The sequence below is a fragment of the Strigops habroptila genome, chromosome Z, assembly GCF_004027225.2.
Source record: "Strigops habroptila isolate Jane chromosome Z, bStrHab1.2.pri, whole genome shotgun sequence".
NCBI lineage: Eukaryota > Metazoa > Chordata > Aves > Psittaciformes > Psittacidae > Strigops > Strigops habroptila.
In genome coordinates, this window is record NC_044302.2 from 73,495,358 (window position 1) to 73,509,648 (window position 14,291).

Below are 14,291 nucleotides of genomic sequence, written 5' to 3' on the forward strand. Positions count from 1 at the left end.
ACCCAGCCCTGGGTCCTCCTGTGGGCTTTCTCCTTTCATGCAGTCCGATCATGTATTTAAATCTCTCCAATTAATTAACTGAATACTTATGCCTGGAAAGGGGACCTCTGAGAGCTCTAACAGCAACTGGAGAGGTTGTTTGCCAAGGTTGAGGGGGGTTTGCCAAGCTTGCCTCACTTTAACATTTCCAGGCAATCTAGCCTAATGGGACTGACAGAAGAGATGGAGGCCAGGAAAGAAACCCTGGGAACACTTTACACCACTTGGCTTTGATTCAGTCTACTGTCAGAACCCAAGTACAAGGCATCTGCTTGTGATGCTGTCTTAGGGGTAGGATGGAGTTACAGGCACCAGCTTTAGGCACTCAGGATGACTGCTGTGAAATCCCCATGTGATTTGCATTGTCTTTGCTTCTGGAGAAGCCCTTGGAAAGGGCAGTGTCTCTGAGCCTGCTCGTGGACAGGCATCCAAAAAGCAGTATCTTGACTTTCAAAAAATTTTAATTCATGTGTTGGAAGGTAGGAGAAGACCCTCAAATAGTGCATCTCTCTTTCATACTAGCAATTAGCACATACATCACGACTTGGCTCTTATATGAGCATTTAGCTTTTTAAAACTAATTGCTGTGACAAAAGCAAGGAAGGGATCAATTTGCTTATTTTGGGCTTTCAGTAAGATAGCCAAAATTGAGAGTGAATTCTTCACAGAAGATGGTAGCACTTCAGCACTTGTGTGTACATTCTGTAAATCAGTCTTTTTACTCAGACTGCAGTGTTGAAACATCTGCATGTGGGATGTTCGAAGTTACAACCCACAGCTTATTTAATGTTTTTCTAATTTAATTATGAAGCCCATATCAGTAGATGTTAGTTTCTGGCTTGCCAGGAAATACCAAACAACAAAAGCATCACAAATCATCTGCGCGGCAAACTGTTCAGTGAAGCTCGCACACCTAAAGGCATCTTATCAGTGTGCATAAGTACCTGAAGGGAGCAAAGCTATCTGAACACGGTCCTGAGCATTCAGCTCGAGGTGGCCCTGCTTGAGCAGAGGGTTAGACCAGACGACCTCCAGAGGTTACTTCCAGCCTCAGCCATTCTGTGTTTCTCTGAAAAGTTGTATTGCTTTCAACAAAATTAATCCTATATAAAAAAAAGCACACAGCTGTTACTTGTGAGGACAACAATGCTTATTCATCTTGTAGTGCAATATACCTCGCAGCCTGTATCCTCTAGTGTGCTACAACAGTTCTCTGGAAGTCTTTGGTTTTACGCCTACTGCATATCCAGAGGATGTGGTCCAGGATCTTTTCATGCATTATCAAACAATGTTATAAAGGATGTGTGTGAAGTCAAACTAGAAAGTGGATATGCATCATTTTTTCTCCATAGTGACCAGCGTATTATAACCTATCTTGTATTCATACATGCACTGCACAGACTGGCAGAACAAAATGAGAGCCTTACTTCATCACCATTTTTTATCACAGATTTCATGTCCAATGGAAATCCAGTGCTGCTTCCTCTGCAATAAATGTTTAAATAATCATTAAGCTTAATAAGAGCAGGACTGGTCTACCTGCCTTAATTTGAAAAGTGAGTCTAACACTAAACATTTGAAATTAAGTCAAAACAGCATACAAGTGTTTTCTGTATTTGGCATGTTGTTACGAGTGTCTGCGGACATAATCAGGGGAGAATTTTAACAGAACAGGCTGTTAGCACAGAACAATGGTTCTGCACTGCTAGATTAGTACAAAAGGAAAGGTACAGCATTTATCTGCAATGCACAAGACATGAGGCCTGTGATAATGCTATGTTTTGTTTAACTTTACTTCTCCACAATTGTTTTTGTACATGTTAATCATTTTTCTGAAGGACTTAGTGCTAATACGCTTTCTTCCCTTCCCCACCTCCATGCATCAGAAGGGAAAAACTCTACGTTTTCGAGCAGTACAGATGCATCAGCAGGTCATTTTTTAAATGATAGTCTGATTGGCTGGGCAGCAGGTAAGGACTATAGCACTGCTGTGCCAGGCTTAAACTGGGATAGCGTGAAAGAAAGTCTTGAGTATACCTTCTTCTGACAAGAGACGAGGCACTTTGTGTCTGTGAGACTACTATATTACCAAGTATTGCTCAGCAGGGTCCAGCAGAGCTATACTCCAAGCCTAATACTTTCAGATCATATACATTTACCCTGGAATGGTGTTGCTTGAAGTTTCATGCACAAGGGAATTTATAAGCTCATTGAAATTTGATTCCTTTTTGCTTGTTTTATGAAGGTAAAAGTAAAGCTGCTGCAGCTAGTGCAAAGCTTAACTACCAGAATCAACTATTCAGAAATAGTGGGTTCTGTATTTCTTGCTCTCTCCTGATTAAGAATGGATTTTATTTTATTTTTTTTTTTCCTGAAGGTAATGCTTTCATTAGACAGAAATTGCAAGACTTCACAGAATAGCTGGGCAGAAGTATATGGTGTGCATCAAGCAAGAACTCATTGCAGGTGACCTAGAAGTGCCTTCTGAGCTTAAGATCTGTTAAAAGCAGGTAACAAAACCCAGCTGCATTACACTGCATGGGATGAAATCCCTTTGGATTGACATTTCCTCTAAAAAACAAACACAAACACAAACAACAAAACCTAAATACTCTTTTGTGCACCTGATTAATAAAACAAAACATTCCAACAGGAGTATGTGGCTAAGGTGACCATGACTTAAATACGGTGTATGAGATAAATTCCCAAAGAAGGAAGCAGTCTAGGATACAAAGCTGCAAATAAAGATACACATTTGGCAATTTTCATTTGTTTTATTCAAGCCTTTATGCCACTACTTATATCACAGTATTACAGACAGAAGTTAATCTAACACTTATCAGGACACTGCATAAACTAACTGCTTATCTAATAGTTTGTTCTTTTACTGCTCTGCTATCTGTTTCTTACACTTACAACAACAGACATACACACTCCTCACACCCCCGAAGTCCTTGCTACAATACGTACTTTCTAATCCTGGAACACTGTGCTCCTGTTCCCTCCTCATTAGATTATTATCATCAGAGCAAACAGTGTGTCATTCCGATCCGACAGGACAAGGGCTTCTCAAGCAGTGAGCGGCCTCCTTCCCAGTAGTCATAGCCTCCTGCTTCTTCAGCTTGTAGCCTAAGAACACAGCACATCCTCATTAAAAAAGCCTAAATCATAAAAAATGTTTGTCCTTCAAACTGTATAACAAAGTCATGCCCTCAGACGTTTACTGAAATACACATCTTTTATACATGTGGTCCTCAGTCTTCCAAATGCCTTCTCTCACTGCACAAGAGAGAAAGAACTGCGTGGAAAAATCCCAGAAAGATTTTCCTAGGTCATCCAGTGAATTTTATCTCTGTCTGTTTTGAAGACTTCAAGCTAGTCACAGCAGAAATGGTGTTTTATTGGTGTTCAATTAAGGCCAGACTGCTTGACTAGATAGTGGTAGGAAAGTGCATAATGGCTAAAACGTCACCTCAGGACCAGGGTAAAGAAATAGGGAGGTATATTAATTTCCTTTTCCTACTTCAGTTGCCTGGATGTGTCATAAAGTTAAATTCATTCACCAGAATCTGAATTAACCTACTTTGTTAATTGAACCAAAACCACCCACAAAGACAAAATATTTCAAGTTATCATTTTTTCCAGTGGCAGGTGTCGTCATGATGAAAACATAGGTAGGAGAGAAAGTTAGTCATCTGGGAGGAATGAGGAATATGTTTCTACTGTTCCACAAAGCCACCATCAGATGAAGAAAAACAACTCCTGAGAACATCTTTTAACAGCACATTTCCAGGCAAAGGCTGCTGGTCTGCTGATTCCTGTTTTCCATGGCCTGACTTGGAAAATCAGTGGCGTGACTTTCCAAGGCATGAGGCACCTGCAGCCCTCAGAGTACTTACCAGCGTTTGCACCTTTGGTGTTGCCCGGCAATCCAGAAAGGGGGATCTGTAATGAAGGCCCATATCTACTGAGATTTGTCAGAAACACCTGGCCTTCCTGGGCTTCTGCACAGGCTTAAACTTTTGAAAGGAATCACAGAAAGTGCTCCTCTGTACCATTAGGTGCATATAAACTGAAAACCTCAGAAATCCACTGAAAATTGAAGGCTGGACTTGAAAATACTAGTCTTTTTAGATATTTCCTAATATATCTCATCTGATAGTCTATCTTTTTTTTCTCTTCCCACTCAGGCACATTCAACTTTTTCCATTCCAAGCAAATACTACAGTTAACTGCAGTGGTGGTACGGTCTATAGAAAACATTTGAATTCGCTCACTATAGCTGAAGACAGATATAGCAGTAATACAAGAACAAAAGGAGTGACAGACCAATGGGATGTTAAGCAAGGTTTCTTTCCAAGCATGAAGTCAGTAGTTCAAGAACTGAGGGAAAAAGATGTATGGTTTTGGCCCAAAGAAGTCACTGTAGTAATTCTCCCTAGGCAGGATTTCACCCATGACAAACAAGAGGGATCCACACAAAGGTAAAATATTAATTATAAGCCTATTTAATTGTTCTTTGTAATAGTAGAGCAGGGACAAACTGAAAGGAAAAACATTTCAGATCAATACCAGGAAATTATTTCATATGGATAACAAGCCCATACGGAACCCATTGCCACAAATTGAATGCAAAACCAGTAATTTAGGAGATTATGGAAGGACTGAATAATACATATTGGCAGCATGGCATCCTGCTACAGAAATCTGGTGAAGACTAATTACTATACAAAAATCATTGTATTCTGATGCTATCACCATCAGAATGATAAAAATAACAAAAGGCTTCCTCTTTGAGCTGAGTAGTCAGTGACTGCCTTTCTTGCAAGTTCTTCTAACACATTTAGTACCAGCTTCTGCCAGAAACAGGGACAGAGGCAGGACAGATCCAACCCACTCTGGCTTTTTGTTGATAGCTTAGTAGTTTTTACCCATGTTTTTGCCTCTCTTTGCTAGTCAGAGACAGTGATGAAAGAGAAAAAGGAGGTGGTCAAAGGTGAGGAACATTTCCTCAACTCTTGCAGCGAAAGGCACCTCAGTTGCTGAAAACAGTCCACTCATAACAGAGATGTCACTTGGTGGCAATCAGCTCCATTACGGTTCTTCCTAAAAATAAAGCAGATTTGCTTGTAGTGGTGGGCGTTTGAAGATGCAGATACTGACAAAACAGCACCTCCTTTATCTTGGCATTTTCCTCTTGATGTCTCCATAACACTCGCATGTCAAATAATTAAAAGAAAGCCATCTTTTCCAAATCAACATATTTACTCCTCCAGAAATGCTAATGGAGACTCAGCACCAGAATAAGAAAGAGACACAATGAAGGGAGCAGCACTGTACTTTCATCTGCTACATAAGCAGCTGTCAGCCCTAGTATAAAAATTACCCAACAGGCATCCAAATTTATGCTAAGTAAACATTTCTTGAATCTATTACATACAGCAAGAACCTATTTCCCTCTGGTCATTGCTCTGAGTAATTATTTCCCAGACTTCTTTTCCTATTGTACACATATACACCAAGCCAGTCACCTTATTGTGTAAAGCCATCAGGCAGGTCAGTTCGCCTTCATAAATTCATGACGACTACATGCAAGATGTCTGAAAATGGTTTCCATGATTATCTGCTCCATCACCTTCCCAGGGATCATGGTGAGGCTGAGCAGCCTGCAGTTCCTCCTTCCCCTTGTTGGAGACAGGAAAGACACTTGCTTCCTTCCAGTCCTCAGGATCTCTTCCCCAGTCGTGCCCCTCTCCTCCACACCCTTAAACCCTTAAATGATGATTGCAAGCAGCCTGTAAAGACACAGGCCAGCTTCCCCAGCACTCGTGCGTGCATTGCATGAGGCCCATGGATGTCTGTATGTCCAGGTTATGTATGTGCTCCTTAACATGACTGTCCTCCACTGATAGCAAATCTACTTTGCCCTGGACTTTCCCACTGGTGCCTGAGATTACTGAGGGCAGGTCTTACCAGTAAACATAGAGGTGAAGAAGGTACTGAGCACCTCAGCCACCTTTGTGTCCTTTGTCACAAGGCTCCCTGCCCAGGTTAGCTGTGCGGCCACGTTTTCCCTAGTCTTTTGCTGCTGATGTCCCTGAGGAAATCTTCTTTGTTGCTGTTCAAATCTCTTGCTATACTCAACTCCAGGTGGGCTTTGGCTTTCCTAAGCCCATCCCTCTGTGGTCAGACAGTATCTCAATATTTCTCCCAGGCGATCTGTCCCTGCTTTCACCTCCTGTACACCTCCTTTTTATGTGTGAGTCTAGCTGTGAGCCCCTTGCTCATCCATGCAGGCCTCCTGCCTGCTTTCCTTCATTTCTGCCTGATGGAACAGACCATTCTTGAACTTGGAGGGGGTGACCATTGAAAAACAACCAACTCTCCTGGACTCCTCTTCAGGGCCATATCCCATGGGATTCTTCCAAGCAAATCATTGAACAGGACAAACTTTGCTCTTCAGAAGTCCAGAGTTGTGGTCCTGCTGTTTGCCCCATCCCGTCCTCTCAGGTTCCTAATGTCCACCATCTCATGGTCCCTGCAACCAAACTTGTCCTGATGTTTACATTTCTGACCAATTCCTCCTGTTCTTTAAGTATCTGGTCCAGCAGAGTACATCTGCTCCTTGGCTTCTTGATCACCTGTGTTGGGAAGCTGTTGTTTATTCCTGCACTGGAAGTATCTTGAACATCAAGGCACTAATATTGTAGTGACACAACTGTGCTGTTCTGAAAAAAGCCCTTGGAACATCGTGTGCGCTCTTCTGTACAAATCACTGCTTTTTGTTGGCAGAAAACAACAAAACATTGTGTGCGCTCTTTTGAGGAGAAATTTTAAACTGGCCAGGAGTTATGGAGAGAAAAGAGAATTTTGGTCAGTGCTTCTCAGCGCAATCAGTAGTGACACTGAAGTCTGGAAGTCAATGTCAGGATTTGTGGTAACAGTAGTGAAAGGTATACATTAGTTCTGAGAACATGCGTACAAAGCGTGACATCTGATCAATTGGACACTCTGACACGGGCTAAACCTTTGTTTTACTTTTTTTCCATTGACCAAAAATCTTGGTCATCTTTTCTTAACTTAAAGATGAAATTTCTTCATTAAACTTGCATGTCTTCATCAGCAGAAAAGAGCTGCCACTTCCTTAGAGAAAGCCTTATCAGACATAGAAGCCAGAAGCTCAACAGGATGCTGCAGGTTACTGGACCATCTTATGCAATTCTAGTGGGAATGCAATTCTTTATTAAACTGAGTTGAATAGGTATGGAAAAGCTGGGTGAAGTGCCAGGAAGGAAGCATGGGCTGGCTAGTCCTGTCATTTCATTCTTTAACTGCTAAAAAACACTCTTTCAGGCACTGCCAAGTGCTCTATACAGCAAAGAAAGAATATTGTTAAGATCTGTGCTACAAACAAAAATTCCTCAATACATGGACAGGGCAAAGGCAAGACTGTGACAATTTGCTGCTGTAGAGGTATAATTCCCTCTTGCAGGACCAACGAGGGGCCTGCATGCAATGATGCCTTTCAATAGGTCACAGTCTGGTGGTGATGTTTAGGGTATGCTCCAAGGACTTAGCACTAAGCCTACTTGGCCCCAGGCTGCAATGCTGACAGAAGATGCCAAACTAAATGGGTAAATTCCTAAAGCCACTTCATGGCAAATTAGGAGAAGAGGTCAGAGCAGGAGAAACGGTAGGCTGAAAGAAAGCATAAGGGGAAAGGGGCAGGGGGGAAGAGATTGAGAGAGACACCTGCTTATAATGCCAGATTAAACAAGTCAGCTAAACTCTTCAAAAAAGAAAACCAAGCCCTCTGACCAACCTTGGGCAGAAACATGTAGGAAAAATTCAGGGCTATTGTGGCTCCTAATAGAACTGGTTTGTATGGACTTAATTAATTTTCTCAATTAGTTCGTATACACAGCACTAAACATAAATATTCAAGAAAGCAACTTTATACAGAAGAAAACTTACAGACTTCCCGAAGAAAGGCTTTTGTTGGCACTAAGGGACAAAAACACTGACATAAACAAAGCACTTTATTTCACTGACTTGCTGCAGCCAGAAAAGAAAACAGCAGATCTACTTCTTTCCAGACTCAAGGTCAATTGGACAGGAAGGAACTTCTTTCAGCCTGAGAAGGCTCTTCCAAGATCTGAATGTCAGCTAAGTTTACCATGCCAGCTAATTAAGACACAGGCAGAATGAATCTTTCCTCAAGCAGCAGGATCCCATTACAGAATTCAACAGACTATACAAAGTCACATGGGGTGACACTACAAGGCTGGTGCTGACACACATCCGCGTGCAGGCTGCTGGTCCTGGGCAGGAATCTCCTTGGGGATTTTATCTTCTTGCATTCTATAGAGAACGTAAGCAGAAAAAGCAGAAGCGGAAAAAAGGTCGCCTTTTCATTTGTTGCCTAAGATTTCAGATTTATGTACCACTGAAAGATTCAAAAACTCTCTAGGTTACAATGGTCAGCTTTGCTGTACTATTGATCAACCACCAGCTGCAATTCTGTCATGGAAGGAATAACTCAGTTTGTTTTGACCTGGAAGTAATGAAAGAAATGACTTTTTGTTTCTCTGGGTTGATATAGTAAAGTGGCCTTAAATTTCTCGGAAATGAAGTAAAGGTCTACATTCTGTATGCTACGAGTTAAGAGGAAGAAGTCTGCTCCTATGAGAAGTCAAAATCATCTGAAGCTATTATCTTGGTTAAGAATCACATATATTTTGTAGGCTGGCTTTTGCACTATGATTACCATTGCTGTCCTGCTGGTGAAAAAGAAGAATGCAATGCAAAATACCCTCTTTTTCCAGACCTGAGAACAAGCAAACGAGGGAAGATAGAATTTAACCAGGAACAGCCCAAGACTAACATAAGCTGAAATGTTTGGAAATAAGAGCCCCTAAATTTGCTTTCTGGCCATACACTGTCCCTAGGGACTTGTTCACTTCCCTGCTGATTAGGGTTTTGATGTTTTTGGCTTTTGCTCTCTGCTAAAGGTTTATTTCCATGGAAACAGACACTGTATTCATGAAAACAAGGAAGCAGGTTCTAAAAACTGCTATTTAAAGAAAGCCCAGGCCTTTGTACCTGTTTATGCAGAAAGGTACTAGTTGAACAGCAAACTGCATCTACACAATCCATCTGCCCACAGAGATGTACAATTTTGGACTGCAGCAATCATCCTGTTTTTACACACACCTGCCACCCACAGAAGGGTTTGTTTCAAAAAGGCTGTTCTTGGTTGGCTGTTAAGGACACTGTATTAACTCAAAGTGCGACCAGTCAGTGGGGGTTTGTTCAGAGAATGCACAAATGCATCTCACTGCACTGCTTCATCACTACAAATTATTGACATTAACTGGTCAGTGCCTGAGTTTTCAGGGTAGAGTTCTCCAGAAATTCAGATTATTCCCCTCAGCTCCAGTGGTGCATTTTAATTCATTAAACTGTGTTGTCCTTCTTCACTCTAGATCATCTTAAGCAGACTAGGATGTGACTGTGACCCAGAGAGCTGGAAAGGAGACATTTTGGAAGATTTTGTACCAGCAAAATATTGTAGAAGTGACAAATCATGGAAGGTGAATACAGAGAAGACAACCTTAGAATTTATTTCTCCCTACAGCTACCTGGCGCTAGAAGCAAATCACAAATGTTCAGCCAAGGCTGGGGTTCCCTCTGAGCTCTGGAAAACTAGTGCCACCACCCTCCTTGCTTCATGGTAGCTGGGAGCTCCAGCCTCGTGTGCACCCTCAGACCACTCCACCATGTGCCAGGATGGTTGTGAGGCAGCGCTGCGAGGGCATAGGGGACCGGTTAGTGCTCTTTCATCGCTTGACCTTCACACAGCGAAGCCCTGCTGGCATCTTCTCAGGTCCTCTGGTGAAAAGGACATAAGCAATTACTTCTCCATAGAATCACAGAATAGTTAGGGTTGGAAAGGACCTTAAAATCACCTAGTTCCAACCCCCCCTGCCATGGGCAGGGGCACCTGGGAGTAAACCGTGTCAGCCAAAACTCTGTCCAGCCTGGCCTTGAACACTGCAAGGGATGGAACTTTCACGACTTCCTTGGGCAACCCATTCCAGTGCCTCACCACCCTCACAGTAAAGAACTTCTTCCTTATATCTAACGTGAACTTCCCCTGTTTAAGTTTGAACCCATTACCCCTTGTCCTACCACTACAGTCCCTGATGAAGAGTCTCTCTCCAGCATCCTTGTAGGCCCCCTTCAGACACTGGAAGGCTGCTGTGAGGTCTCCACACAGCTTCTCTTCTCCAGTCTGAAGAGCCCCAACTTTCTCTATACTCAAAGAAACAAAAAACCAAACAAACAAAGGTTTGGTAAACTGAAAGACCCTGAGCTGTCAAAGCCTCAGCAAGAGGGAGATCCCCCAACCTGCTCTGGGAGCTGCTTTTAGACTGGGATCTTGCTTTTGCCCCCTGCCTGAGCTATATCACCAGTGGGCCTTGGCTGGCCATGGGCCTCACTGTACTAGAGTAACCTGTGGGGTGATCTCCAAACATGACCTTGGCCATGTCCCCAATCCCATGGCCAGGCGCTGGTCCTTGCCACAGGCTGGCCCTGCTGTCACCTCCAGCTTCCAGCTCCACTGCCCTCGCCCTGCTCTTCATTTCCCCCCCCTGACAGGCCTGTTCCTGTGCTCCAGGAACATTGTCTGTCCTGTGACTTCAGATTATGCCTTAATTTCTGCCTGTAATACCTCACAGTTGCATTAAGTTACAAGGAGAAAAAAAAAAATAATTAAAGTTCCTGAAGTACATGGCCATTAATCAAACGCCTTCCCTGTGCACAATCATTGCTTTATATAACCTTTTTCAAATTTGCTAATGTTTTCAGTTGTTACAACATAAGAAAGCCTGGGCTATGTTTCCAACATGCTGAGATAGCATGAAAATACTCCATTGCTATGCATGTGTTTAAACACAGGATCACCTCTGTTATAAAACCAAGAAACTGATGGATTGTTTAAGGAATTACTACTGCAAAGTACCTTTGTCTCACTGAAACCCAAGAAAGCGAAGTACTTAGATCCCTAAAGGGTTTTCTGCTTGTTTGCTTAAATCCATCTTCTTTTTGAAATATAGTATTTTGATATAATCTAAAGATTCCCATCAGGCTTGAGATATACCAGTGCTGTACAGAGATTCTTGGAGAAATGTTTTCTCTTCCTTGGTCTATTAAAGTCTAGAGGAAAAATTGATTCATTTCTTTGCCAAGAGGGTGGTGAAACACTGGAACAGGCTTCCTAGAGAGATGGTTGATGCCCTGAGCCTGTTGGTGTTTAAGAGACATTTGGGCAATGCCCTTAACAATATATTTAACTATTGGTAAGCCCTGAAGTGGTCAGGCAGTTGGACTAGATGATCGTTGTAGGTCCCTTCCAACTGAAATACTCTATTTCTTTTCTATTCTACTCTATTCTAGTCTAGTCTAGTCTATGCCAGTGGAAAGCAGTGAAACATAAGCAAAACATTGAAACTAATAACTGAGCAAACAGACTGAGTAACGAGGGGCCGCCGTGCCTCACCCGGCTCCGCAGCCCGCCTGAGGGGAGCCGGGGGACGCCATTTCCCCCTGTCGCTGCCTGGGCCGTGAGGGGTGCGGTGGGACGGACATCTAAAAAGATTCATTACTGAAGGGTGTAAACGGCAAGATGTCCCTTTACCCTAGAACAGTGGTTTCTCCCATTCTGTCTCAGAAATATTTTCATGGGTACCTGATCCTTTACAAGCAACAGATGAAATCTTAGTGTATCTCCTACAACAAACATTCTGTTGCCAATTTTTAATATTCTGTGCAAGCATAGCGTATTACATAATAGGACTACATAAATAGCACCAGGGATTTAATTTAGTATTAATTCTACCTGCCTGTCTCCCAGCTTGGAGTCCCTCAAGCACAGGCTGCTTGACCTGCCTGTTTGAGGTCCGTTGCTTGAGAAAGCAGATTTCCATCCTCCCCTTCTTCCCTGCAGCCAGGAAGAAGCTCCTGGCTGAAATGGAGAGATCATGTGGCCAGAAATGGCCTTCAGAGACTCTCTGGACTAACATGGTTCCTCACAACTCTCTGAAGGCACATCTGCAAGATCTGTCATGAGGCTGAAATTCCCTCTGTGTTACAGAGATGCTTCAGTAGAGATATCAAAAACCACTTTCTTGATCATTAAAGTAGGTTTTTTTTAAACTTTCTACTCATTCCTTACTTAATGAGTTTTATTTTCATTTAAAAGTCCCCCAGGATTTGCCCTTAGGAAAGTCAGATTGCCCTTGCTACCCAAATTCTTGAGGTCAAAATAGAATTCTCTGCAAAGAGGAATCATTTAATACACAGTTGGTGGGTTACTGCCTTTGATACAACTGAGCCAGTCCAGTGTAACTGTGACACTGACTGCTGGATATCAAGGCTGTCAGAAGACAGCTGATATATTTGTGCGAGACAGAGAGTATTTTCTGGCAAAAATAGAAGGGAAAATAGGCCCCACCACTGAACATGCAAAAAGACAATACATGTGTGACCTTCCTGAGTATGCTTACACCTGCGGTGAGCGCAGCCTTCACTGGAGAGTATTTTCGGTAGCTCTCTGTATTGCTGAGGTTAAGAAACGTGCACTGAAATTTCATATTTTAATTTCCATCATTTTTTGGGACTGAATGCTGTAGTCAAGTCAAATAGTGACATCACATGGTTGTACTGTTAGACCTGGTGCTTGCTGAAGAGCATGCGCCCTGTGCTGCAGATTTAACTCAGGCAGATGAGTAAGTGCTGGTTTTACTCCAACAGGGCTGTCATTTGATGCTTATAACTGTGTCCCAGTGCTTATTACTGAAGTATAGGGTAAGACTGAAGTGGGTGGGGGCTGTTGGCTGAAAGGTACAACAGGAGGTTGGAAGGCATCATGTGTTGGAGATGGTCTTCTGGCAAGCTCTCAGGGACATTTTGCTCTCTTTTTGAGCAGCGAAGTGAGAAGTTGTCTCATATGAAGAATTTATTTTTTACTTTTTAAGATACCAGTGTGAATTCTGTACAGCAGGTATATTTTGGAATTTAAGATGATGACTCAGTGCCTAAGTGATCAGCTCTGGAGTAGGCCCATCTGCAGCAGAGTGGGGGATCGTGGTGCATGGAGGGTTCCTGAGCTGGAGAAACTCCAGAGTAGTGCCAGGACCTGCTAGGAGCCAGCAGGTCAAGGGAGGGGATTCTCCCCCTCTGCTCTGCTCTCATGAGACCCCACCTGCAGTACTGCATCCAGCTCTGGGGCCCCCAACACCAAGAGGACGTGGACCTGCTCGAGTGAGTCCAGAGGAGACCATGAAGATGATCAGAGGGCTGGAGCACCTCTCCTGTGAAGACAGGATGAGAGAGTTGGGCTTGTTCAGCCTGGAGACGAGAAGGCTCAAGGGAGACCTTGATCAGAGGGCTTACAAGAAATCTGGACAGGGATTTTTAACAAAGGCATGTATTATTAGGATAAGGGGGAATGGCTTTAAACTGAAAGAGGGGAGATTTAGATTAGGGATTTTAGAGAGAAGTTCTTCCCTGTGAGGGTGCTGAGGTGCTGGCACAAGTTGCCCACAGAAGCTGTGGCTGCCCCATCCCTGGCAGTGTTCAAGGCCAGGTTGGATGGGGCTTGGAGCAACCTGGTCTGGTGGGGAGTTGGAATCAAATGATCTTTAAGGTCCCTTCCAATCCACTCTATGATTCTATGTTCTTTTCATGAAGCTGCCAATATCTGGCACTGCATTTGTTCACCCTGTGTCTGGACAGAAACAATTGTGGGATAAGTTTAAAAAACTTCACTGTGCAAGGTCTTTTCGTTTAAAAGTAACTTTTTTTGCCCAGTGTCTGCAAAGGCTGAACGGCCCCAGGAAGACCACTTGATGGGCCTCAGGCATTTGAGGTGGCTGGAGATGAAAGACACAACATTACAGTGTAGTTGATGCCTTTATTATTCTGTAGGATTAGTGTCTGTGACTCACTTTACCTACCTAATGTTAATCTGGTTGATCCCATAAAGTTATAAAGTTACCTTAAAGACTACAGCAGCAAGCAGAATGGAAAGCAGCAATGAGGCATCTCTAGGGAGAATGCTGTGAACTGAAGTAAGAAAGCCAGCCACAACTGTTTATTATCAGAGAAGTAAGGGATTGTACTCGAGTGCCAGAAGTCTCTTATCAGAAAGATGTTAGACCATAAAAACAAAAAGTCTCAAGGAAGGA

General features: G+C 43.0%; 1 protein-coding gene across 1 annotated transcript in view; it reads right to left on the reverse strand.

The window, feature by feature from the left end:
- Nucleotides 1–2,793: 2,793 nt before the first annotated feature.
- SMARCA2 (SWI/SNF related, matrix associated, actin dependent regulator of chromatin, subfamily a, member 2) overlaps nucleotides 2,794–14,291 on the reverse strand; it is a 131,439-nt gene continuing 119,941 nt past the window's right edge. Inside the window, exon 34 of the mRNA XM_030471383.1 lies at nucleotides 2,794–3,168. Coding sequence (XP_030327243.1) covers nucleotides 3,157–3,168 — 12 coding nt within the window. The 3' untranslated portion in view covers nucleotides 2,794–3,156. The remainder of the gene's footprint in view (nucleotides 3,169–14,291) is intronic.